Raw genomic sequence first — 27553 nt, 5'->3', positions numbered from 1 at the left:
GGCTGCTACACTTTCCCACGTGAGAGACGCTTTGTTGAGCTATCATTTGCGATAACCAGGACGCTTCTGAAAAAGAGCTATATAGTTCAGTGGGCCTTACCGGGTAAAATTAAAAAAAATAGTAAACAATTAGTTGATTCACGGCTAACAGCAGTGACATCGGAATCAGTCCTGGACACCCACCCCCCTCTTCACCATCCTGCACTCACCATCTTGCTGATGTACATTCACCAACTTGCTGAAATAAAAACAAACAACATCCATGACCCAAAAGCCCTCGTCCAGCAGTGGACTGACGCAGGGCTGTACATTATTTGCCATGTTATTTTTTACTTTCACTGACCACAATATCTCTATCACGCTTACAACCAAATCTCTATTTCGATCAATAAATTGCCATCCCACGTGTGGACCATTGGCTTTGTGTATGAATTCGTTCGGTTTGCTTGCCTCCTGTGGATACGACATGTGCATTTACCTTCATCAAATGGCTGATAGCTTGACTTAAGGGTAAACTGCACAGACCTATTGCTTGTCTCAAACTCATCCTAAACAAATTCATTCATAATCGGCCGTGTGCCTGCAGCAACTTGAGCACTCTGCAAGCGACGCTTTGCCAGTCTAACCTTGGACGGGGCTCAGCTGACGTGCCCAGCGAGGCCAGCGTGCTTCAGTGGCATCAAAGTTTGGCTGACCAACATTGAGGTGGCTGGAAGCCTCGGGGGGCATCGGAGCGCTGAGCCGCCGTTGTCGAACCCCTGAGTTCACGTCTGGGTAGCCACCAATGCGGCAAACACTTCCGGTGTTATTTTGCTTTGATATTTCTGTTCTGGTTTAAAAAAAATAATTGTAATTTCGGCGGTGATGCTGTGACTTTAATTACCGAATTACCTTCAGGGTTTATCAGAGCGATGCGACCCTGTCGCGTGACCTTGCATACAAAGACTCGGGAGTGGTGGTGGGGGGGGGAACAGATGCGACAGTCAATGTTAAACAAACTTTAAACGAATGTTAACGGCTAAGCGTAATGAGTAACGATACGATCTGCTTTGTCTATCGTGCATTCTGCTCCGGCTCTCACCCCCCCCCCTGTGTATATGAGGAAAGGCTTCAATGTCCATCTCTTAATTATACAAAACAAATTGTGCCAATATTTTTTGACACTTCGCCCATAATAATTTAGCAGGCTGGGATGGGGGGGGGTAGATGCGCAGCCCCCCTTCGTCTCTCATACACCTCAGTGGGCTTTGCCTGGTAGGATGGTTCAATTGAATGGGTATGTTTTTGGGTGATTTGTTTGCATTTCTTGTACGTTGTACCCCTGTCGTGTTTTTCTGTTGTTTGTTGGTCTCAACGTTCTTACCACGCCGTACTGGACATTTTTACTGTTTTTTCCTGGATGTTTCTGTTACGAAACGTCACTTTAAGATGTTCTTTGTTCATGATTTGTTTGTTACGGTTGCAAGAGCCTCATGGCTCACAGGGCTATACCTAATACATGAAACTGAAAACTGAAACTAGAAAAAGAGCTATACAGTTTCATCGGATTCCTCCCAGTATCAATATTCAGATTTAGATTCTGATCTCGCTACGAGTTGCAGGGCAACAGAACTGCATTTCCGTGAAACTTACGGGCAGCCCTGTACCACATCCGCACAAATCGTGGCATCAGATGCAGATACTCGATGATGATCCACAAATGAAAAATTAAAAACTCGACTGTGTTCACCATGGGACTCAATGCCCGATGAACACATACGTAGGAGGAGGCATCGTTGCGCCACTCCGGATGCACGCTGCGTGTACGCACGTTGAACTTCTTTCACGCCGTACGTAGCCAGCGGTGCTCGTCGGAGCTGCGCGGAACGAAGCACAAGTAGAACAACGGTGCACTTCGAACGTCGCGAAGCAGTCCCTAGACGGGCGAAAGGGGTCCATCCCCGTGGCTGCCATAACCGCCCCCCACCCCCCCACCCCCCCACACACTTGAAAGCATCCGCATCAAATTGCCCCCCACTCGCTCCCGCAGGCCACCCCCAGCGGGTCAACGGCAAAGTGCGCGGCCGCGTGAGTCTCCGCGGCGTGGAGTCCGAGCTGGCCGAGGCCGACCTGCACGCCTACGTGGTGTCGGCGGACGGGCGCGTCTACGTGGCCGTGAGCCGCGTGCCGCCGGCTCTGGGCTGGGCTCTGCAGCTGCTGCCCTCGCTCGCCTCGCCCCTCGCCTGGCTCTACTCGCCCGGGCCGGGCGGACAGCGCGGCTTCGGCGTTGCCGGTACGGATATCGTGTGTGCGGTTATCGTGCGGATATCGTGTGTGCGGTTATTGTGCGGTTATCGTGTGTGCGGTTATTGTGCGGTTATTGTGCGGTTACCATGTGGTTATCATGTGGTTATCGTGTGGATATCGTGTGTGCGGTTATCGTGCGGTTATCATGCGGTTATTGTGCGGTTATCATGTGGTTATCATGTGGTTATCGTGTGGATATCGTGTGTGTGGTTATCGTGTGGTTATCATGCGGTTATCATACGGTTATCGTGTGGATATCATGTGTGCGGTTATCGTGCGGTTATTGTGCGGATATCGTGTGTGCGGTTATCGTGCGCTCGGTGGTGGTTGGTGGTGGTGCCAGGCCTCAAGCAAAGGAAGCCGAGGCACGGGGGGTGGAGGCAAGTCGGCTCAGGGTGTCCCGAAGTTCGTGTGAGAGAGAGAGGGAAAATAAAATGTCAGCGATGACTGAAATCCTTAATAAACGTAACAAGCTCATTTAAATATACAAATGATTACATCTCTCATCCCTATCTTGTCTGTATCTCTGTTCTCTCGCCTAATTCCATATTGGTCTCTACGTCTCTCATTTGACATCATCTCTACGTGTGTTGAACTTCCTTTTCACCGTACGTAGCCAAGCGTGCCAGCGTCTTGCCCCTATCCCTATTGCTCCCGTTGTTTAGTCGGCATTTCTCCAGCCTCGCCACATCTCCTGTCAACTCACAAGGACTGGAGGCATCGAAAGGGACAGCAGCACCATCACCGTGTCAGGCGCTGGCGCCGCATCGATTTGTAGTTGCGCTCGTTACGCCTGTGGCATTCTCATCGCGAGTCGTGACATTCGATTATTTACAAAGGGCGCAAGCGTACACGTTCATGCGGTGCTTTTTTGTGCGCTCGTGGAGGAAGGAAAAAAAACGAGATAGGGGAAGAGGAGAAGCAATACGGGTGAGTTGGAGAAAAGTAGATAAAACATATTTGATTCGTGAAACAAATCATGATTTTACCCTTAGACTGGATACACGAGTGAGCAAATGAAGCAGATGCAATACAAATAAGTCGGTAAATCGGCACCCAAAATCGAATCGTGAATCGAATCTTGACCACAATTCTTGATTATTCGAGTCACTGGGGCTTAGAGAGGACTGGGTGTGAATGATGTCGCCTGCTCGTCTCCTGTCTAGACGTGTGTCTCACTGTCTCCTGTCTAGACGTGTGTCTCACTGTCTCCTGTCTAGACGTGTGTCTCGCTGTTTCCTGTCTAGACGTGTGTCTCACTGTCTCCTGTCTAGACGTGTGTCTTGCTGTTTCCTGTCTAGACGTGTGTCTCACTGTCTCCTGTCTAGACGTGTGTCTCGCTGTTTCCTGTCTAGACGTGTATTTCGCTGTTTCCTGTCTAGACGTGTATCTCGCTGTCTCCTGTCTAGACGTGTGTCTCACTGTTTCCTGTCTAGACGTGTATCTCGCTGTCTCCTGTCTAGACGTGTATTTCGCTGTTTCCTGTCTAGACGTGTATCTCGCTGTCTCCTGTCTAGACGTGTATTTCGCTGTTTCCTGTCTAGACGTGTATCTCGCTGTCTCCTGTCTAGACGTGTATCTCGCTGTCTCCTGTCTAGACGTGTATCTCGCTGTTTCCTGTCTAGACGTGTGTCTCGCTGTCTCCTGTCTAGACGTGTATCTCGCTGTTTCCTGTCTAGACGTGTGTCTCACTGTTTCCTGTCTAGACGTGTGTCTCGCTGTCTCCTGTCTAGACGTGTATCTCGCTGTTTCCTGTCTAGACGTGTGTCTCGCTGTCCCCTGTCTAGACGTGTATCTCGCTGTCTCCTGTCTAGACGTGTATTTCGCTGTTTCCTGTCTAGACGTGTATCTCGCTGTCTCCTGTCTAGACGTGTATCTCGCTGTCTCCTGTCTAGACCTGTATCTCGCTGTTTCCTGTCTAGACGTGTGTCTCGCTGTCTCCTGTCTAGACGTGTGTCTCACTGTTTCCTGTCTAGACGTGTGTCTCGCTGTCTCCTGTCTAGACGTGTATCTCGCTGTTTCCTGTCTAGACGTGTGTCTCGCTGTCCCCTGTCTAGACGTGTGTCTCGCTGTCTCCTGTCTAGACGTGTATCTCGCTGTTTCCTGTCTAGACGTGTGTCTCGCTGTCCCCTGTCTAGACGTGAATCTCGCTGTCCCCTGTCTAGACGTGTATCTCGCTGTCTCCTGTCTAGACGTGTGTCTCGCTGTCTCCTGTCTAGACGTGTGTCTCACTGTTTCCTGTCTAGACGTGTGTCTCGCTGTCTCCTGTCTAGACGTGTATCTCGCTGTTTCCTGTCTAGACGTGTGTCTCGCTGTCTCCTGTCTAGACGTGTGTCTCACTGTCTCCTGTCTAGACGTGTGTCTCGCTGTCTCCTGTCTAGACGTGTATCTCGCTGTCTCCTGTCTAGACGTGTATCTCGCTGTTTCCTGTCTAGACGTGTGTCTCACTGTCTCCTGTCTAGACGTGTGTCTCACTGTCTCCTGTCTAGACGTGTGTCTCACTGTCTCCTGTCTAGACGTGTATCTCGCTGTCTCCTGTCTAGACGTGTGTCTCACTGTTTCCTGTCTAGACGTGTATCTCGCTGTCTCCTGTCTAGACGTGTATCTCGCTGTCTCCTGTCTAGACGTGTATTTCGCTGTTTCCTGTCTAGACGTGTATCTCGCTGTCTCCTGTCTAGACGTGTATCTCGCTGTTTCCTGTCTAGACGTGTGTCTCGCTGTCTCCTGTCTAGACGTGTGTCTCACTGTTTCCTGTCTAGACGTGTGTCTCGCTGTCTCCTGTCTAGACGTGTATCTCGCTGTTTCCTGTCTAGACGTGTGTCTCGCTGTCTCCTGTCTAGACGTGTGTCTCACTGTCTCCTGTCTAGACGTGTGTCTCGCTGTCTCCTGTCTAGACGTGTGTCTCGCTGTTTCCTGTCTAGACGTGTGTCTCACTGTCTCCTGTCTAGACGTGTGTCTCACTGTCTCCTGTCTAGACGTGTGTCTTGCTGTCTCATGTCTAGACGTGTGTCTCGCTGTCCCCTGTCTAGACGTGTGTCTCGCTGTCTCCTGTCTAGACGTGTGTCTCACTGTCTCCTGTCTAGACGTGTGTCTCGCTGTCTCCTGTCTAGACGTGTATCTCGCTGTCCCCTGTCTAGATGTGTGTCTCGCTGTCTTCTGTCTAGACGTGTGTCTCGCTGTCTCCTGTCTAGACGTGTGTCTCGCTGTCTCCTGTCTAGACGTGTGTCTCGCTGTCTCCTGTCTAGACGTGTGTCTCGCTGTCCCCTGTCTAGACGTGTGTCTCGCTGTCTCCTGTCTAGACGTGTGTCTCACTGTCTCCTGTCTAGACGTGTGTCTCGCTGTCTCCTGTCTAGACGTGTGTCTCGCTGTCCCCTGTCTAGATGTGTGTCTCGCTGTCTCCTGTCTAGACGTGTGTCTCACTGTCTCCTGTCTAGACGTGTGTCTCGCTGTCTCCTGTCTAGACGTGTGTCTCGCTGTCTCCTGTCTAGACGTGTGTCTCACTGTCTCCTGTCTAGACGTGTGTCTCACTGTCTCCTGTCTAGACGTGTGTCTTGCTGTCTCCTGTCTAGACGTGTGTCTCGCTGTCCCCTGTCTAGACGTGTGTCTCGCTGTCTCCTGTCTAGACGTGTGTCTTACTGTCTCCTGTCTAGACGTGTGTCTTGCTGTCTCCTGTCTAGACGTGTATCTCACTGTCTCCTGTCTAGACGTGTGTCTCGCTGTCTCCTGTCTAGACGTGTGTCTCGCTGTCTCCTGTCTAGACGTGTGTCTCGCTGTCTCCTGTCTAGACTTGTGTCTCGCTGTCTCCTGTCTAGACGTGTGTCTCGCTGTCTCCTGTCTAGACATGTGTCTCACTGTCTCCTGTCTAGACGTGTGTCTCGCTGTCTCCTGTCTAGACATGTGTCTCACTGTCTCCTGTCTAGACGTGTGTCTCACTGTCTAGACGTGTGTCTCACTGTCTCCTGTCTAGACGTGTGTCTCGCTGTCTCCTGTCTAGACGTGTGTCTCGCTGTCTCCTGTCTAGACGTGTGTCTCACTGTCCCCTGTCTAGACGTGTCTAGCTGTCTCCTGTCTAGACGTGTGTCTCACTGTCTCCTGTCTAGACGTGTGTCTCACTGTCTCCTGTCTAGACGTGTGTCTCACTGTCTCCTGTCTAGACGTGTGTCTCGCTGTCTCCTGTCTAGACGTGTGTCTCACTGTCTCCTGTCTAGACGTGTGTCTAGCTGTCTCCTGTCTAGACGTGTGTCTCACTGTCTCCTGTCTAGACGTGTGTCTCGCTGTCTCCTGTCTAGACGTGTGTCTCACTGTCTCCTGTCTAGACGTGTGTCTCACTGTCTCCTGTCTAGACGTGTGTCTCGCTGTCTCCTGTCTAGACGTGTGTCTCACTGTCTCCTGTCTAGACGTGTGTCTCACTGTCTCCTGTCTAGACGTGTGTCTCACTGTCTCCTGTCTAGACGTGTGTCTCGCTGTCTCCTGTCTAGACGTGTGTCTCACTGTCTCCTGTCTAGACGTGTGTCTCGCTGTCTCCTGTCTAGACGTGTGTCTCACTGTCTCCTGTCTAGACGTGTGTCTCGCTGTATCCTGTCTAGACGTGTGTCTCGCTGTCTCCTGTCTAGACGTGTGTCTCGCTGTCTCCTGTCTAGACGTGTGTCTCGCTGTATCCTGTCTAGACATGTGTCTCACTGTCTCCTGTCTAGACGTGTGTCTCGCTGTATCCTGTGTAGACGTGTGTCTCACTGTCTCCTGTCTAGACGTGTGTCTCGCTGTATCCTGTCTAGACGTGTGTCTCGCTGTCTCCTGTCTAGACGTGTGGCTCGCTGTCTCCTGTCTAGACGTGTGTCTCACTGTCTCCTGTCTAGACGTGTGTCTCGCTGTCCCCTGTCTAGACGTGTGTCTCGCTGTCTCCTGTCTAGACGTGTGTCTTACTGTATCCTGTCTAGACGTGTGTCTCGCTGTCCCCTGTCTAGACGTGTGTCTTACTGTCTCCTGTCTAGACGTGTGTCTCACTGTCCCCTGTCTAGACGTGTGTCTCACTGTTTCCTGTCTAGACGTGTTTTCTCGCTGTCTCCTGTCTAGACGTGTGTCTCACTGTTTCCTGTCTAGACGTGTGTCTCACTGTTTCCTGTCTAGACGTGTGTCTCGCTGTCTCCTGTCTAGACGTGTGTCTGGCTGTCTCCTGTCTAGACGTGTGTCTTGCTGTCTCCTGCTTAACCTCCTCAGCCAATCAGCCAAGCCCAGGCTGACATTTATCATTGTAGGACCTTATTGTAAGCATTCTAGTTCGTCGATTATGTAAGAAGAATAAATGTTAAATGCCTCTCAAAAGAATGAGATCCTCTGCCTGGAGTGGAACGTTTGGCATTAGCTTGATGCTTAGTCTGCCTGTCTCCGCACACTGCAGGAGACGTGATACATTTTTCAGAATCGAGAGGGGTATGGTCCACTCACCCATCCAGTAATTTGTCCGCAATGCTAAATGTTTCACGGCGTAATTAATGCGGTGGCTGGGTGGCCTCTGTGGCTCTGCCATTTCACGTGGATTCAGGGTTTACCAATCTCGATCCAGCCTGAGCCCCGTGATAATCCGCCGAGGGCACATTATCAAAGATGCCTGTGACTCACCGATATTTGCGCGGTGTAATAGATCCATGCCATTATTTGCAAGAGTTAGGTCATTGTGTGCCAGTGGGCTGTGTCCAAATTAATGAGAATAACCATAATTTACCAAAATTACAAACTTGTTCTTTTCTGCTCAGTTGACAGCATGTCACTTTACCAAGTACAGAGTGCAGTTTGCACGGCCAAATCATCACAAGGCGGAACAAATCGTTTGTTTTAAAGATGCAGATGGTTTAGAATACGTAGTGTGTCTGTTACATGAATACGTAGTTTGTCTGTTACATGAATACGTATTGTGTCCGTTTACATGACCGCCTAGGAGAGGAGTGTTGAAACGTGTATCTTGACAAGTGGTGCACGATCCGGTAATCTCGTGCCGGGGTTTTCCATGGGCTGGTCCTGGATTCATGGCAGCCTTACTGGGGCTAACCCAACTCGCTTTCAGAAGCGTGCGCAAGTGTCATCCTGGGAAACGATATCATGGCCTCAACGTGGAATAACGACCGTGTTCTGTGGCAAGGTCAACTTCAATGGCCGTGTTGTTTGTTTAAAGAAAAAAAAACACGGTCGAAAATTAGTGTAAGCTTGCCCAAGCACACGTTAGACCTTGTTCGTATGTAAACATTAATGTTGATCACATCCTGCTGGCTTGGGAGGGAAGGGAGGGGGGAGGAGATGAGGGTACAGAGTCGGGGCGGCAGAGGTCACGGAGCTGCGTGACTCTTGCAGCAGCGTTGGGATGAGACGTGAGCTCGGCATATTGAGATTGCGCCTGGATTTGTACGACGCAACTCCGCATTGCATTTGATTGCATTCTAATCGTCAACTGCATGTGGAATTGTGTTGCAATTATACATTGCATTGCACTGGTGTTGTAGTCGTAACCCGCATTGCAATTGTGCAGCAACTGTAAATCGCATTGTAACTCTACTGTGATCGTAAACCACATTGTACTTGTGTTGCAATTGTAACCTGCATTGTGCTTGCATTGAATTTGTGAATTGTCATTGTACACGCATTGTACTTGTCAGTCACGTTGTGCTTCTTCTTGGTTCTTTCGGTAAAGTCACGTAGAATGGAAATAATAAAATAATACACCAGAGGACGGCTGCTTGCGTTGTGGCCGAAACGTCGTGAGAATTATTTTATTATGTTTTATTTTTATTATTTTATTATTTCCATTCTACGTGACTTTACCGAAAGAACCAAGAAGAAAGAATCCCTGCAGTCACGAAAGCTTTAAATCGAAATTTACGTTGTGCTTGTCAATCACGTTGTGCTTGTCAATCACGTTGTGCTTGTCAATCACGTTGTGCTTGTCAATCACGTTGTGCTTGTCAGTCACGTTGTGCTTGTCAATCACGTTGTGCTTGTCAGTCACGTTGTGCTTGTCAATTACGTTGTGCTTGTCAGTCACGTTGTGCTTGTCAATCACGTTGTACTCGCGTTGTGCACTGCGGCCCGTGCGTGCAGGCGGGCGCCTCGTGCAGCGCGCCACCGTCACCTTCTCGCCGGGCGGCGAGCGTCTGCACGTGACCCAGCGCTTCTCGGGGCTGGACCCGCGCGGGTACCTGGCCGCCAGCGTGGAGCTGTCGGGAAGCCTCCCCCACGTGGAGCCGCTCGCCCGCGTCGACTCCGACCCCTACACCGAGACGTACCACCAGACCCACGCCGGTAAGCCCGCCCGCCCGCCCGCCCTGCCCGCCCGCCCGCCTGCCCGCCCGCCCGCCCTGCCCGCCCGCCCGCCTGCCTGCCCGCCCGCCCGCCCTGCCTGCCTGCCTCCTGGGTTCTTACTGCCACCACCCGCAGACAACAGATAGCGCTCGATTGTATCTGAGAAAAGATACGATCGGTCGGTCAGTTGGTATATATGCGTAAGCAGCAAGTGGAAAATCAATTACTCTCCCGTGTGCGAATGCCACTAAGAACTCTAAACTATGGACCCTGCACACATCCTAAAATATAAATGTGGGGGTATTTGTCATTCACCAACTCGCAGACAAAGCAATGCGATGGTTAAATCACAGTACGACTCAATCCTGTATTAGTTACTCTTCATAGGATATACGAAACAAGAAGAAGCAGAACTCCATTCTGTCTCCAAACAAAATGTTGTTCTAGTCCGTCAGCTTGTTGGCTTTCCACACGAATAATTTTCAAAGCGGTGTTTGGTTACACAAACAAACTCTGGATCGTTTTTGACCTTCTGCGTCTCATCAGCAGAGGCAGGCTTGTTAAACAAACTATTCCAGAGTTAGCTGAACACGTCGGCTTTCGCGACCAATATTATACATAAGAGGTTTTTTGGGTTAGATGTCGTAAATATAAATGTGTCGTTGCGTACATTCATAGTTGCGTTACGCACGAGGAAGTGGCATCTGAAAGGTGTGACGTTAACAACAACAGCGCTGAGTTATATATAAAACTGCAAGCTCCGTAAGGATGGTCTGTACAAGTGGCAGAGTCAGACGATACACAATCCGAGGCAATCTCTGTCCCCTTCTTTTTTCAAATTGCAACATGAACTGGAGCAGCATGAATATCAGCAACAGATGTTACATCGGTCTCTCAAATGTGTAGTTGGAGTGTTTATTTTTGATGACGAAAATAATAATAGGAGTACAATATTGGAGTATTCATAACAGCTGTGGCAATACCCCCAAAGAATTTCGATTTAAAGCTTTCGTGACTGCAGGGATTCATCTTCTTGGTTCTTTCGGTAAAGTCACGTAGAAGGGAAATTATAAAATAATAAAAATAAAACATAAGAAAAGAATTCTCACGACGTTTCGGCCACAACGCAAGCAGCCATCCTCAGGTGAAGAAATTCTTCTTCACCGAAAGAACCAAGAAGATGTACCCCCAAAGAGTTTGGTTCTGTACATGGGGCCAAGGCAGTGGTTACTGGACCCTGTGTTGGATTCCAACTCGCCCTGGGTCAAGGCGATGGCTCCAGATGCTGTGTTGCCGTGCGGCGTTGTCTGAGCGTATCCGTGGCAAGCAGGGCACGGTCACAAGTCTGCGCTCGTCACCATGGGACGTTGACGCCACCTTCACGTGATAATTAGCGCTTGTCAGCCGAACATTGGATTTTCATATTATGCCCCCTCAACAATTTACGTCATCGGCTTAATTAAATATAAAACAACAATGAAGCCTTCAATTCAAACCGTCACCATGTCAGCCCTAATGCACGCATGCTATAGACGAATTTACGTCTTCGAGTGTATTTATCTAATAACAGCCTTTAGAGCTGAATATTAGCGGAATAAATGTATCAGTTACGTAAAAGAAAAATTCATATCGTGGAAAATTGGACTTCAAACCACAACCCTGAGCACGGTTGTGTTTTGTTGTTGTTCATGGAACTATACCGAATTTAATTTCAACCGGGCCTGTCCGTGGTCATTGACCCTGGAATTATTTCTGCACCCCGGCACACCGCATCCAGTATACCTATCGCTACGGCTGTGGACGTTGCCTATTCTAGTCTGCCAGCGAGTTGGAAACTATTTCAGTTATGGTGCTTGCTTGTGGCTCCAGTCTGTTGTGGCAATGCACTCTGTCTTGGGTTTTTCAACTCACGAAATCCATGCGGCTTCCCCAGGGAGCTCGTCTGGCTGCAGCCCAGCACTGGTGCATTAAATATAGCCCCCGAATTCATATTGATCAATGAAACCGCTTACACTCATCACATGGAATTGGAAAACCCCAGGTAGATTTTGTCTCGCCATCAAACTGTGGCAGTAGTGTCCCTGTTGCATTCACGTAATGTATACGCTGCGAAGACTCGGAGGCTCTATAGCAGTAAGCCTGACCGGAGACAAACACGTGTGTGATGTATGTCTTCTAGTATACACGGGGCATGGAGTGTCTAACGTTTATGATATACAGTGTATGCACACACACACACACATCCAAACAAACTACACCACAAACAACGCGATTCAGTGCACGTAGGGAGAAACTAACCACAGGTAGTGATAGAGCAGCGTGCGTTTTGTGTTCGGTTTCATGACAAGATACCCAGCTCTGGACGGAAATACATAAACATGTAAGAACACGAACAAAAATTAAAGCAATTTTAAATTAAACTCAGCCGCTATCAAGCGAGTGTGCGATAAGTGCTGACTGCCCAGGTAGACATGTCTCCACCTATTATTACTAAAGTTGTTACAATCGGCACACACCTAACGATTTGTTAGAATGTGGGGAGTAAAAACAAACAACGTCTTGCAAATCAAAACAGTAAACATGGTAATGGTAGGGAGGCCTTCTTTCCGCTGCTCAGTGATAACAATCTGAAGTGGCGAGGGGTTTCTAAACAAAATTGTGCAAATCTTCCGCATAAATTGTACCAAACGAAGATATCATGTTGAAGTGCTGCACTTTTTGAATTTAGATAGTGCGTCTGATAGTGAGTGTGCGTGTCTCTGCGTGTGTGCTTCTGATAATAATGTAACTGTGTGTGTGTGTGCGCGCGTCCGATAGTGTTTGTGTGTATGCTGGGAGCAGTACGCTGCGCTACGAACCCAGCGACCCGAGTTCGATTCCCGCTCACGGCCAACACCGGTGATTATCTGAACCGGTCCTGGGCATCCCCTAGGTTGACTCAGCCTCAAATGAATACCTGGTGCGGTTCTAGATTTGAAGCTTTCGTGACTGCAATGATTCATATTCTCAGGTTTTTTCGGTAAAGTCACGTAGGTAAAAACATTAAAATTAATGAAAGTAAAATAAAACAAAACAAAAATAAAATTCACGACGTTTCGGAGGCAACACAAGTCTCCGTCATCAGGTGGGACCGTCACAGCCGAATTAGCTGCATCAAGTGATGCGGTGTGTAAATATCGCCACTGGGGCGACAAAGGCGGCCGGGTGTGTTATTGGCCACCCATCCCCTCGTGTACCATGCCGACCTTCATAGGTGCTCGCTAACAGCACTTGCCCCTACATTTTGTTAAAGCTATAGGGGGGGGGAAGGAGTTTCTGTCTTTGTATATTCTGATAACATTCAATTATAATACAATTTGTATTTATATCCAAGGTATGCTTACGTGGATAGCCGAATAATAAAAAACCGACACATTAATGAAGGTCAATGTAGGCAAGTCAGCATAATTGAATTAAATAAACCAAATAAATTTCAATCATCATGGGCATCACCGCACCAGGGAAGGGATGATGAGTGAGCAGCCCATGAGATGCAGATGAATAAGATCTCACTTAATGGTTTTCTCTCCTCTATAGTTTCAAACTAACTGCTCTTCGTTAACGGTACTTAAGTTAACATCATATGCGCGTGCGGGGTGCAGTTGGGAAGTGTTTAGCGCACTGCGCTCTGAGGCAGCAACCGGCGCGTTAAATCCCCGGCCACAGCTAACGACAGTGGGAAGTGGTGTCTGAGCCTTTGATGGACTTCTCCCAGATTGGCTCGCCTTAAAGAGAGTAGCCGCTGCGTTGTGTAGACGTCAGTGCTAGGAAGTGTGGTGCTGGCCTGCACCGCGCCCTTAATAGGCGATTGCGAACAAAACGGGACTCAACAGTCTACAAGGACCACATGGGAGATCTCTGCCTTTGCTGTGTTGGCATGTGTACTCTGCTACGAAACCAGCCACTCAGGTTCAATCCCTGGCCGTGTCCAACACTACGGATATGGCCTTTCACCATCTAAATTCTAAATGAATATCCTTACGTGGGGAAATGTGTAGCCCACTAGATGCTTCAAATATTAAGTTTCACATTTATTTTCTTCAACCAGGTGCCAACTCCAGAGACCAGGATGAGTCTCATTTGCAAGATTGACCTGGGTGGCTTTAGACTGCGAGTAAGGGGTGATTATTCCCGTGTATAATCCCAATTGAGTAAAATTGCGGTGTAATTTTGGGATAATTTGGACGCTGACACCGGCACACGCAATGTCCTCCTCTTGCAAATGACGTCACGAGATCTTGAAAGTCCATTGTGAAGCAGAAGGCACGTATAATTGCGGCCATTACACCCACGGTAATAATCAACAGAAGTTGACGTGCTTGTGTAATTTATGGATGTGTGCATGCGATCGGTGTTTGAAATGGAAATGTGGAAGGAACTGAAGCAGCTGCCAGCAAGAGTAGCGAACTGTCGCGAAATCGTGCCGAGCAGCACGCCGCACAAACAGGGAACAAACACAGAGACGGGCTGTGCGGCGCAACCGGTGAAACCCACGCAGTAGAGAGGTACACTGAGCACGAGCGAGCGAACATGACAGAAGAGACTCATGCGTGTGTGTGTGTGTGCGCGTGTGGGGAGCGGTAGCGCGCCGCGCTATGAACCCAGCGACCCGAGTTCGATTCCCACGGCCAACACCGGTGACGATGATCTGAAACGGTCCGGGGCCTCCCCTAGGTCGACTCAGCCTCAAATGAGTGCCCAGTGCCACTAGAGAGACAAAGGCGGTCGGGCGTGGTGCTGGCCACCCACCCCCTCGTGTACCGTTCCGGTCTTCATAGGTGCTCGCTAACAGCACTTGCCCCTACAGTCTGTTAAGGCTATACGGGGGATCTTTGTCTTTGTCTTTGGGGAGCGGTAGCGCGCCGCGCTATGAACCCAGCAACCCGAGTTTGGTTCCCGCTCATGGCCCACACCAGTGACGATTATTTGAACGAGCCCTGGTCCTTTCCCAGGGCTGGACGTGGTGTTGGCCACCCACCCCCCTCGTGTGCCCTCACAGTATATTAAAGGCTACGCGGGGAATCTTTGTCTTTGCAGGCTCGATGTCCGTGCGGTCGCAGCAGCAGCTGACGGTGACCGCCAACGGCGAGCAGACCTCGCTGGTGCTGGAGCTGACCCAGAACCTGACGTACGACGCCGTGGGGCCGGCGTGCGCTCGCTCGGGCGACGCGGCCCCCCCGGCCTTCGTCATGGAGCGCGTGTTTGCGCTGTACAACCCCAGCGAGAGCGTGCTGCGCTACTCCATCACGGGCAGGAGGAGCGCCCAACCAGGCGAGTGGCGCCACGGAGGAGAGCAGTGGCAGCGGCTCGGTGTGGCACTGGCACAGTGAATGAAATGGGGCTTAACTAACGATCTAAGTAGTTTTTTTTTATTCTACCAGGTAAGGCGCACTGAGCTATGTAGCTTCTTTTTCAGGAGTAACCTGGCCACAAGTGATAGCTCAGCGAAGTGGCTTATCATGTGGAAATGTATAGCAACCATTTTACACGAAATGCTGGTTGATTCTGAACGTGGAGGTAAAAACCGGAGATCCCAGCAAAAAATCCTCATGACCACGGGGGGAGAGAGAACATGCAAACTCCAAATATATACAGGCGTCAGGGTCGAGATCGAACTCACGACCTCCTGTACACCGGGCGAGGGAGTTAACATCCCGCAACGTTGTCCCAATTCCAGCGCTCGATCGCACTTCCCTCCCTCGTTGTAGCCCAGAGCCTTGGCCCGTTCGGCCCATGGAATCCCGGTGCAGTTGCACTGCCTGCACACTCAAATACAATTGACCGTGGACAATACTTTCATTTTGCCAAATACATGTCAAATACCCTGGTTTTACAGAAGTGGAGGTGTGTACACGAGTTGACCCCCACCTTGTCCTACCCCCCTTCCACCTCCAACCCCTCCCCCTGCAGACCATCGCGGAGATGTTTTCATGCTTGCAGACAATTCGAGTTGGCTACCAATTCAAATGTCCTTTTTTGGGGGGGTGGGGGAGGGGGAAGGTTGGCCTGGATTCCCTACATGAGAATATTAATTTCTGGGAAGACCTGCCGAACTCAATTGATAAACTCAGAAAAATCATACAAGCACCAGTTTATTTTAACTGGCGTGGGTTGTTCATAAGCTTGTGTTCGGGGAGGAAATAGCAGCTTGAAATCACACCTGATACGTATACAGAAGCTAATTAAAGTTAACAAAGCTAATTAATCTCTTTCATTCCTATCCTGTTGGTGTCTCTCCTCTCGTGTAACACCATCTCTCTTTTATCCATCTCTCTTCTGTCACTGGGAGTTGATAAATCGAAAGGGGGAGGAGGCCTGAAAAAAGAATGCATTCTCAGGGCCCCCAATTGGCCAGCACCACCACTAGTTAGGATAATCATGCGAGTAAGTACGTACATCTATATGCATATAGGGGGAGCGTTCGTGTCGCGGTTAGCGCGCTGTGCTACGAACCTGGCGACCCAAGTTCGATTCCCGCTCACGGCCAACACCAGTGACGATTATTTGAACCGCTCTTGGGTCTCCTCTAAGTCGACTGAGCCTCAAATGAGTACCTGGTACGGTGTGTAAACATCGCCACTTGGGAGACAAAGGCGGCTGGGAGTGGTGCTGTCCACCCACTCACTCGTGTGCAGTGCTGGGGTTCATAGGTGCTTGCTAACAGCACTTGGCCCAACACTTTCTTTTAAGGTTATACGGGAGATTTTTGTATTTTTTGTATATACTGTATATATATACTCATTAGCATGACGTACTTCTGTGGTGAATCAAATAAATTGCATAAGAAAAATAACTGCCAACAGCTCTTCACGGTCAACATTTTCCATTGGCCATAGTGCAACCTCGCAAATGTATCTGCTTTTTTTTCTCCCACAAAGCATTTCGTTTTGTTATCGCTGTGGTTCTGTGCTCCTGCGTACAGCCCGGCTGACGATAGGGCAACGATAGGGGTTCACGTTTTGAGAAATTGCAATTATGTAAGAATTGTCGACTTTTCAAGTCGCTTGCAATTAATGGTACAATGGACTCGTTTTCCCGGCATGCCGAACTACAAAGAAAATCAAATTATCACGGACCAATGTTGGACTTGCCCTGTGTACGTCGACTGATGATTTCCAACCTACCTATTCGTCTTCTAGTCTATTTATCAGTTAATTATATTTTTGTCATGTAACTCTTCTAAGCCGCTGATTACCTTGGATTTAATAAGAATTTGTATTTTACTGGAACATATATCTGAGGCACGAAATATTATTCATGCGAGATCATAGAGGCAGTATATTTTGGAGCCGCTTAAAGCAAGCGGCAGTTTATAAATAATAATATCTTATTAAAAGGTTAACGTGTGTTATGTAGAATAGTACAACCTCATTCATTCTTACCGTGCATGAACAATATTTCATTTATACGCAAACCCCATACAGTGAGAAACAGGACAGTATGAACCTCTGGAAAACAAAACTATACATTTAAAATGGAGATTAAACGAACATTTTCATCAATGAGGATAAATTGATATGACCATTAAGTGCTACTGTTTGTAGTAGTATATATTTTTTATCATCCCCATCATCATTATATTCCCTATTCATCTGTCGTGAATGATGTAGAAAATTATAAGTAGACATCTACTGCTTAATAACCTCATCTTTACTATACGTGTCCTATTTTTATGTCCCATTGCTTCCGCTCCCACCGCAAGGCAAGCCGCTCATGACTGCGACAACTCTGCACAATCCAGGCAACGGCGGCAGAAGAAATTAATTGACCAAGCGAAATTGCACGGCCATTATTTCAGACATTTTGCGGCTGTAATGCAAAAATAATAATAATAATAATTACAAGGATGACCGCTTTGATGCTGCGCTCAGCGGTCCAGGCTGGCCACGTGGTTGAACGTGGTTGGGTTGCGATCGCCCGCTCTCTGATGTCTGCATTAGCACGAATCTGCCAACACCTACCCGCCCGTCTGCACGTGGCCGAGCGCTCGTAAAAATACGCGGTTAGCACCGACCTTGTAATGACCCCACCGCCTCCCAGGGACAGATGGGTGCGAAGCCGGGTTTTTTTTTGTTGAATCACCGTGACAGCAGGAACCTTGCCCACCGCTGGATGTGCACGAGTTAAACACGCGAAGGCATGAAAGCACATGCTTGATTTTTTTTTTACTCAAGGCAGCGTAGCAAAAAATAATGCTGTTAAAGAACAAATGCTCGTCGCGTACACACGTAATTTATCAGCGAGTCTGTGATGAATGAAAAAGGCAGAAGAGCGTTCAGTTAGAGCGTGTTCATTAAAACACTTCATAAATAGAGCATTAAGTTTATTTATTTTTTAATCTACAGTTTTGGAAGCTGCATCCACATTAGCCAGGGTTTTGTTTGACTCAGTGTCATTTATTTTTTCACTTAAAGAAAACTCCATTCGCTCACACTTCAGACCGAGCTGTTTTTTTTTCAACTTGTGTTTGGTTTCTCTTCTTTGATTTTGTTTTTGCAAACATCGGGCGGCCGGCGTGTAATATTCAACAGAGCACAATTAAGTGAGCGGCTGACAAGCACTCTCGCAACAAAAGTGGCTTTAATCTTGGAGACTGCACCTCGTGGAATATTTATGCTTCTCAGCTGATGAGTAAACAGACAACAGATGCATTTTTGGGAGGACTCCTCCCAAGTTTCTCCCCAGAACAGGAAGCGGTTTGTTTGTGCGAGCTAACTTTGTGGCTTTGCAACGGAGGCGACGGCTGGCTGTTAGGAGGGCGTCAGCAGCTTTCTGACTTTGCAAGCGTCCTCTGTGCTCAGATCTCTGAGCCACGCCATGGGGAACACCCATCTCCGGGTTTGTTTGGACTGCGCTGTGGCACCGATTACCCCCCCCCCAATGAAGCGTTCTTAAAGGTGGCCCTTGAGTGAAGTTACGTACCCCACCCCCACGTGCCCACAATTAAATTCCCTTGGCTCGCTCTCCCGCCACTCACAAGGCACGCGCGCCGGAAACACACACAAGACGTCCCCGCTGCAGGCGTTCGGTCGTTTTATGTTGGCAATGGGGAGCTGTGGCTCAGCTGACATTGGAACAGTCAAAGACGCGTTTCTTAAAGGTCTCTCACAGTGCTTATTCAAGGCGTGATGATCTTAAAGTGAGCCATTGCTTGCTCAGTGAGAGCCCGACTGTGCCTGTAGTGCATTCTTTTCTCTATGCCTCTGCAAAAAGAGACTCATCGGTGATGACAACAGTAGTCTAAATCATAAAAGTGGAATATATCAGTTGGTTTAAACGACCTTTGCGTGACGTCTGCTGGAGAGTGTGCCTCAAAGTTCACTAAGTGGGTGCCGCTATTTGTACTCGTGAAAATCTGGCCGGGCAATTCGCTCTCTGCTGGAGGCTACCGTGTGGCGCTTTTCAGAAGCCAGCATGGGTCTTTTTGTATGCTGTGTAGCATAATTATGATGGGCATATCACCAGTAGTGCCTGCAAGTGAAATGGTTTTAACATTCTTTTTTTTTCAAATGAGAGTTGAGAGTGGGATATTGAATGCAGGCCTTCCTCCTTGCAAAATAATGCACCCGTTGATAGTGTCAGCATACTTGTGGGATTTAAAAATGCCACATTTGACTGTTTATCTGTACTTATTACAGGGTTGGGTTGATGCAGTTCTCAGAGTAATGGAGTCAAAAAGGCAATATAATAAAAAATAAAATAGTCCGTTGAGCAGCAAAGAGGCAGCGCTGTGGGTAGGTGATGTGCATTAAAGTCACTCTCTCTCTCTCTCTCCGTGGAATTTATATAACTCATTGAGACACTGGACAGACCCGTTCAAGCTTTCATACCATAATTCCCATGAGGCTAATTTCAACATGAACACATTTTCCTAATAAGGGAACGGATACAGCCCCCCCCCCCCTATTGCGGCGGGAAGTGTTTCACGGGTATTTGTAAATTAATTTCAAGGGTTCAAGAGATCACGTGGAGCTGTGGCACATCAGCTCATGCGCTGCGCAACGAAGCTGACAACCCGAGTTCAATTCCCAGCCATGGCTAATGTTAGAGTCGAGTGCTATCTGAAGCAACCCTGGGCTTTCCCCCTCACAAACCCACCTTGACCATCGTGATGAAATATGGTCAAATAACCTCCCCAAGACGGACTTGGTATGGTGAGGCTCTCATCCAGCAGTTGATTAGGAAGGGCTGTTTATTATTACCACCGTTGGGATTGTGAAAACGCTTATTGCAGTAACAGCGTTCACATTGTTGTTTTATAATCCATGTAAACAATTTTCAGTGGTGCACCAACAAAAGTAACCAAAGCTTCACAAGATTTGGGAGAAAACGAGCAAAAAAAAAAGATGAACTGAAATACTTTTAACACATTTTCAATTTAAACGAAGGTTGACTCGTATAATTTAGCAAATCAATTAATGCGACGCAGCTCTGGATTTTTCTTTACAATTGCAACAATATTATCTCTAAAATACATTGCTCGTGCTTTCCCTCACGAGCCCCCACATCAGCTATTTTGAGTTGGTGTGGATCCAAGTGTCTACGATGCACTTTCTAATTAATAGCCGGGAAAATGTCAAAAACACAAATATTACGAGGACGAGAATATTAATGAATTTCAATTCCGATTGCCTTTGGGCATTTCTGCCGAGTCTCCGTCAGCAAGCCGAGGGTAGCGCCACACCACAAGCTGGTCGGGCAGAACATTCGAGGCTGGCTCGGCGGATCAAGCAGCGATTATTGGCATACTTGAGAGCAGGGCTGCAGGTGGGTCGTTAGCCCAACTTTTTTTTCGGACGTTTGAGCATTGCTCTCACGTGCGATTTCCCGACGCACTTATCGACACTGGGAAGTGCAAGACGCAAATCCCGACTGCCGCTTAAGACGCGCAACTGACGCGGGTTCGTGCACGACAATTTCAAAGTTCTGTATATGTATCTGTTGTGTGGAATCCGGTGAACCCGTGGCCTTGGAAGGAGGCCTTGGTCATTCGCATGTATGTACGTTGAACTTCTTTTGCACAGTACGTAGCCAACGGAGGTGCAATATTTTGCTGTCTTTTCTTGGATTTTCTGTTTGCACATAGTCACTTTAAGATGTTTTCTTGTTCATGTTTGAAGGAAACACAAAAATCTGTCCTAAAGAAATTAGTTTTCAATCTCGATTTAAAAGTGCATAGCTTCCCTGCATTACTCTGGTTTCGAGAGGTTCCATCGCATCTTCTATTCGTGAAATTGCTACAACTGTTGTTGTTGTTGTTATTGACAGAGCGGCCCCCTGCCCCGCCGAGGGATCCCTGCGCGGAGCGGACGCACGGCTGCGGGGAGAACGCTCGCTGCCTCCCCGGCGCCGGCCCCGCCGAGTACCGATGCGAGTGCCTGCCAGGCTTCGATGGCGACGGCCGGTACTGTTACGGTGAGTGAGGCAGCTTGACGATTAGCACCGTTGGCCCCGTACGGTGCGAAAGAAGTTCAACGTACGTACAGCAAAGCGGGCTGTTGACCTAACCCTGTTGACCCCTGTGAATGTTTTTGCCCCTCTGTACGCTTTGGGTTTTTTTGTGGCATCGTAGTTTCTTCCCATGCGGAAATTAACTCACCTTTGTTCTGGTGGCACCTTTGGCACCGTCTCTCGCTACGACATGGCCGTGTTCGAAGTTGCCGTCCGATTTGTCGCTGTGTAAGGGCGATGAATTGATTGCAATCCCCACTCTTTCTCTCTTTGCCTTGACAAAAGAAAACATGCCCCGTGTTGCGCTCTCTGACATTTGATCAACAGCAATCGCTTTGCAGCTTGTAGAAGGCAGTGAGCGGAGTGGTTTTGCCAAGCTGTTAATTTTCACCCTTAAATGTTTCTGCTCGCTCTTCAGACCAGGTCGTGTCTTCTGAAGATAAAAAAAAATTAAACAACAAAAATCTTGCAGTTGAAAAGTCGATTTTTTTTTCAGATATTGTGCCGCATTGCCCCTACCTGCACTAGTTTTGATTTTCGAGTTACAACTGGAAGACATTTTTTTTTAAATAAATCAAAAACAGTTTCATGACAAGAATAACAAAAATACATTAAGCGAATCGACCAAGCTGACTCTGCTGGTAAACAGGTCCCTGTGCCTCAGCGAAGCTTTCCAAGGTAATCAAAGCCTAAACTTTGTGACTGCTGTGATTGTAATTGTTGTGAATACAATCACGTGGTGTGGTGACACGGCCGAGCTTATCGCGCATTTGCCGCTCGTTGCAGAGGTTTGTGGTTCGGAGCCCAGCGGCCGCCCTGTTAATACCGCAGGTCTATGAAACCACAAGCACCTGCTGTCTGCTTCACGGCGGACATAAAAATAGCAAATTACCCGTAAATTACGTCATTGGGAAACAAAACCGCACAACAACATCGCCCCCATCATTGCAGACTAATGCCGACGTGCCGTCCGGCGCTACATCACGCCTGGCGCTGCGCAGAGAAATCTGCCACTTTGGGTTCCCCCCCCCCCCCCCCTACGGCTAAGGCTGCATCGGAGTGGTTGAGACGCGAGGCGTTTTGAGTTGCTCAGGCAATTCAAGTGACCCGTCAATGCGAACCCTTACCATTGTCACGTGACCTGACAGAGCGGCCCCCTGCCCCGCCGAGGGATCCCTGCGCGGAGCGGACGCACGGCTGCGGGGAGAACGCTCGCTGCCTCCCCGGCGCCGGCCCCGCCGAGTACCGATGCGAGTGCCTGCCAGGCTTCGATGGCGACGGCCGGTACTGTTACGGTGAGTGGCCTGCTCCCATCTCGCTCGTTCGCTCGCTCGCTTCACTTTTTTGTTCCAATTTTATTTTTTGTACGGAATTGATTTTTCTTTTTTTTTTAACGGATGTTGCCGTGGAGTTAGCGATCCTGGGATCGTCACTTTGTTCTCCAGGCACGATCCCCCCCCCCAACCCCCCACCGACCCCCTCCCCCCCCCCCCACATCTCTCCACCCCGCAGAGTAAATGGGGACACTCATAGTCGATGGGTAGGCAGGTCGGTTATGGTGGGTAAAGTGTGGGTACTCCCATCGCTTCCAAGCCGTCTGGCCAGCATAGACGAGTCGGCCAAATAACTTCCCTAGAGCTGCCTCTGTGCAGGAGGCCCCCGCCACCAGCAGTGGTGTGAGCAATAAATTGCAGGGCTGCACCTTTACCTTTTAACCTTTACCGCTGACAATTTCTTTTGCCGTAATTTACGACCGGCGTGCACAGCTAAGCCATTAACCCGTTGCCTCCTCCAAGGCCAACGCGGTTAAACTCGGAGACGGCATTTCAACGGCGAACCGCAGGCAACACGAAGAGATGGATCGCGGGCGAGCGAAAGCAACGGTCGAGCAGCTCCGAGATGCGCCAAGTGCGAGTCAATAGTTCACGAGTCCTCCTCAGTGACATTTAAAGCGAGAACATTAATCTAAAAATACATTCGACGCTTCTCAGTTCTCGGGATGCAGTCGGTGTTTTGGTGGAAAGGCAACAACAACAGAAAGCGGTACGATTAAAAAAAAGGTGTAAACAAAAAACGCATTTAGCGACGCGGTGATTTGATTCACTGTGCTCCTTTTTTGGCGGAGTTCAAGCGTAAAATTGGTATCATCGAAATATCACGATTTTGTTTTTTTCAGATTTTAATGGGGACGCCATCACTGCTGTGATGAGAGTGTGACCATCCCCTTGCACACTCCGCTGTCAGTACGGCTTCTCGGCAAAGCAAAGGAACCGCTCTAACCAGTCCATGCCTTTTTTCCCCTCTCCCACCAACTCGCGCCCACTCATCTGTCTGCATGTACACCGATCCATCTGTTCTCCTTGTCCATCAATCGTCCATTCGCCTGCCTATTTGCCTGCCCGTCCATCAATCAGCCTTCAGCAGGCATTTGATCATAAAAAAAAACTGTATATGTAAATTGTGGCCGTTTTGCAGTAAAGTGACGCTTGCGATTAGCGAGGTCTGCAGGTCTGCTTGGCGCACAGCACGAGGTGATTGTAACGGCATGAGATGTCTTGCCCGGCTCGCTTGTGGCGCATGATTCAGGCTTTGGTGCTTATCCCCGTCTGGGTCAACATGCCTCCTCTCCACCTAAGACAGCGGTCTCAGGATACCCTTCGCTAAACACGGCAGACGCCTCCACCCATGACTAATGGTCAAATGGCACCAAATGAAAAGCATTCATTAAATCACGTCGCTAGAACACTCATATGGGATCACAAACGGATTGTCTTTTGAAGTTCAGCTCTCTTATGCTATTTAATTATTATTATTATTACGATGTTATCACATTCAATCTGGTCCAGAGAAGACCGAGTTTTAATTAAAACTATAATCTTCGTCCCAATAGCCCGTGTATTAGCAATGCTTTTGAAGTCGCTCATAAACGCACACAGCAGCACTGAATAGAAATCCTTGTTTACAGCCGTATGGAAAACCACTGCTGCACGAAGGCCCTCCCCATGCTGTGTCTTGGGGTTTGTTTTTACCATGCTTCAACACACTGGTCAGCGAGGGTTCGTGAAAGGGGGCCGTGCCCTGGACCGGTGCAGATGTTTTCAAGGCACTGATGGTAGCTGTGGCCAGGAATAAAACTCCGGACGCCGGGTCCATATGCCATAACCGCTCGACACGATGGATACAAACTGTTTGATGAATATTGCCACAAAGGGCTCGGGGATCTCTTAAAGCCCGGTCTTCAGATCAGAGGATAGAGTGTTTCTACTTCACTATCGGCACTCTCCGGCAATCATATGCCTGTTCCTTGATGGCCACCCCTCTATGTGCCATGCAGAGTCAAACCTACTTAGATGCAAAGCAAGGTACATTGGCTCCTGTTAAAGTGTTCTTGTTAAAATGACCCACACACACTACATCTTCGTGAGTTGCACTTAAGAAGATGTGTGTGGGTGTGTACATACGATGCAACTGAATATACATGGGGAGGGGTAGTGTAGCGTGCTGCGCCACGAACCCAGTGACCCGAGTTCGATTCCCGCTCAAGGCCAACACCATTGACGATTATCTGAACTGGTCCTCGTCCTCCCCTAGGTCGACTCAACCTCAAATGAGCACTGTACCTGTTGCCGTGTGCTAAGGGGGATGTTTGCCTAGTTAAGCGTGTCCCCCCCCTCAGCAGTACACACGGGGACAACCACAGCGAGTCTGTCGTCAGCTCGTGCATGGTGGGGAAAAACGTGGGATACTCACAAATGTTCCAAGACATTTGGCCAGCTTGGTAGAGGAGGCCAAATGTCCCTCTAGATGAACCCTCGATTGACGGCCTCTTCCAACGGCGGTGGTGCCAGCAACTCATTGCATGGGTTGCTCACTTGATACAGCTATCGTGCTGTGACGGTTCCACCTGAAGACGGAAGCTTGTGTTGCCTCCGAAACGTCGTGATTTTAATTGTATTTTTATTTAACTTTTCGTTATTTTTATTTTATTTTGATTTTACTTTTATTAATTTTAATTTTTTACCTACGTGACTTTACCGAAAAATCCTAAGAATATCATTGTATGGGCTCCACATGTATCCCTCTTACCCTGCAGGGGAAACCAAAAGCCTTGCCTCGTCAGCAACGGGCGATGGGGGTTGGTGGGGGTGGGGTCGGGCAGAGCAAACTTGACGAATGCGACCGCTAAAAAATTAACCCGTAAAAACAAAGTTTTTCACTATAAATCCTTTATATGCGTGGCATCGGTTTTATTTTATTATTCATTTCTGTTTTTCTTGAGTAAGAGTTTCATTTTTATCACATTGGTATTTTAAATGAAATATTATTTTTTTTTTTTCCTAAAAAGTGGAAAACTTTGGAAATGTTTTTTCACGAAAATAAATTGTCACGCACAACGAGTCTGTGTGGAAAATGTCAGCTCGATTGGATCACGGGAAGTGGGTTAAAAAACGACCGAAAGATTTGCACGGTCGTAAGCGCGCAAGCAAGCAAGCAAGTGAACTTAATATAAAGGATTAAAAAATTAACCCGTAAAAACAAAGTTTTTCACTCTAAATCCTTTATATGCGTGGCGGCTAGAGTCCTCTCGTCCTCTGGCTTGAGATGGCTGCCACCTATGGGTCAGATGATTGTCTGCTAGCATTAAGCAATTGGTAATTAAATATTTAAAAAAAAATTCCTAAACAGTGTAAAATTTTGGAAAAAATTTTCACGAAAATTAATTGTCACGCACAACGAGTCTGTGTGCAAAATGCCAGCTCGATTGGATCACGGGAAGTGTGTTAAAAAACGAAGTGGGTTAAAAAACGACCGAAAGATTTGCACGGTCGTAAGCAAGCAAGCAAGCACGCAAGCACGCAAGCAAGCAAGCAAGCGAACTTAACATAAAGGATTTAAAAAGGCGTTCGAACGGTCGATCTGTGCGGCGCCTCTCCCAGATGTGGACGAGTGCCGGGCGAACCCGTGCGGGACGTCGAGCCGCTGCGAGAACTTCGCCGGCTCCTACCGGTGCGGCCCTCCCGAGTGTCCCCATGGCTACCAGCCGACTCCCGAGGGGCACGGTTGCGCAGGTGAGCCCAGCTGTCCTCACTGTCCTCCACCTCCGCGGCACGTGATCGCCCCTCTCCGCCGCGTGGAGCCCGCGCTACCGGTAATTGAATGAGTAGCGCGGGGCGGCGTTCCGCCTTTGATTTTAATTTTATTTCGCAGATGTTGATTCCACCGCACGCTTTTTATCGCGCTGGCTTTTGTAATAATTCACGAGCCACCACCTGCGGATTCTATGAATTTGTCTCACTTTGGGGGTCGCGGGTTCCATTTAGATAATCGATCCACTTTTTTGTTTCGTGTTCACGGTCTCATTTGTACCGTTTTGTTCATCCCCGCCCCTCCCCCCCGTTACCCTCAATGCAAAATTTGCCTATCATCTTGCATAGCTTTTACATACATCTATTCTCACACATGCACAGCTGGATCCATATATATACTGTATGTGTAAGATACAAATTGATTTTAATTGATGAATCTCTGCATCGTTGCAAAGCCTAATGCTCTACATTTATCCCATGTCACTTTCGAAAGGAGATACATTTTTATCCCATTGAGCTTCTACTTACCTGGCCATGAATAATTGAGGAAGCATCTGTGCCAGTAATTATTACAATTAAGGGCTGATTGATTGCGAATGTGGTTCTCGATCAGCACAATGAGGTCCTTATTCATGCATCTTGGCGCTGTGGGCTCGGCGAGATTGCCAACCTTGATGAATGACTTGTCATTGATTCTGTGTCACCCATCATTGCGAGTCGGTCTCCGGCGACACAGCCAATACAATAATTGCTGAATTTGAAATTATTAAACTTTCAAGCCAAACAGTGATCGCAGGGTGAAATGTAAAAACGATGACTGCTTCGGCTCTTGACGGCGCGCACACTCAGTCACTTGTGAGCGTGGGTGGACCCGTGTGAGTTCTAAAGTGTAAGAGAGGATCAAGTGTTGCTACTGACGAATGTGATACGCAAACCGCTGTTACCTAGTGCTCTCTCGCGTGTAGCGGGCATCGTTATTCACGACGCCAGCCTGCCGCGTTTGGGTTTCGATTTGCGCGGCAGAGCCCGGTGAAACGCCGGTGGCGGCGGCGAGGAACGCGTTCTTTGGCTTCGCCTGCAATCGTGCCGCGAGATTTCACAGCGGGCGGCAAGAAGCAATGGGAACGGTTGCGCGCGACCGGCAGCCATGCCACGTGGAAGTTGTCGCCTTGTCCCCCCCGGCGCACAAGCCGACGTGGCCTTCCCCCCTCGCGCCCGATGGACAACGAAGCGTAGCTTGCAGTGCCGCCACGGTCTCCGACTCCAATCCGTCGAGGGCACTGTGAATCCGTCGTTGGGCTCAATCGTTCGCCGGGAGATTTTCGGTTATTCATCGGGTGTCCGAGTCTCTGGTCATCGTTGTGAGCCTATCCGTGTTCATGTACGTCTGCTAGCCTCCG

At 48.7% G+C, this 27553-nt stretch overlaps 1 protein-coding gene across 1 annotated transcript in view; it reads left to right on the top strand.

Moving 5' to 3' along the window:
• Positions 1–27553, top strand: part of NID1 (nidogen 1) — an 88997-nt gene that overhangs the window by 23633 nt on the left and 37811 nt on the right. The window contains exons 6-11 of the mRNA XM_078608439.1: positions 2030–2272; positions 9376–9576; positions 14653–14886; positions 20884–21030; positions 22215–22361; positions 26004–26135. Of these exons, the coding sequence (XP_078464565.1) occupies positions 2030–2272; positions 9376–9576; positions 14653–14886; positions 20884–21030; positions 22215–22361; positions 26004–26135 (1104 nt within the window). The remainder of the gene's footprint in view (positions 1–2029; positions 2273–9375; positions 9577–14652; positions 14887–20883; positions 21031–22214; positions 22362–26003; positions 26136–27553) is intronic.

Source organism: Lampetra planeri, chromosome 30, assembly GCF_965212315.1.
Source record: "Lampetra planeri chromosome 30, kcLamPlan1.2.h2, whole genome shotgun sequence".
NCBI classification, from domain to species: Eukaryota; Metazoa; Chordata; class Hyperoartia; order Petromyzontiformes; family Petromyzontidae; genus Lampetra; species Lampetra planeri.
This window is presented reverse-complemented; position numbering and strand designations above follow the sequence as displayed.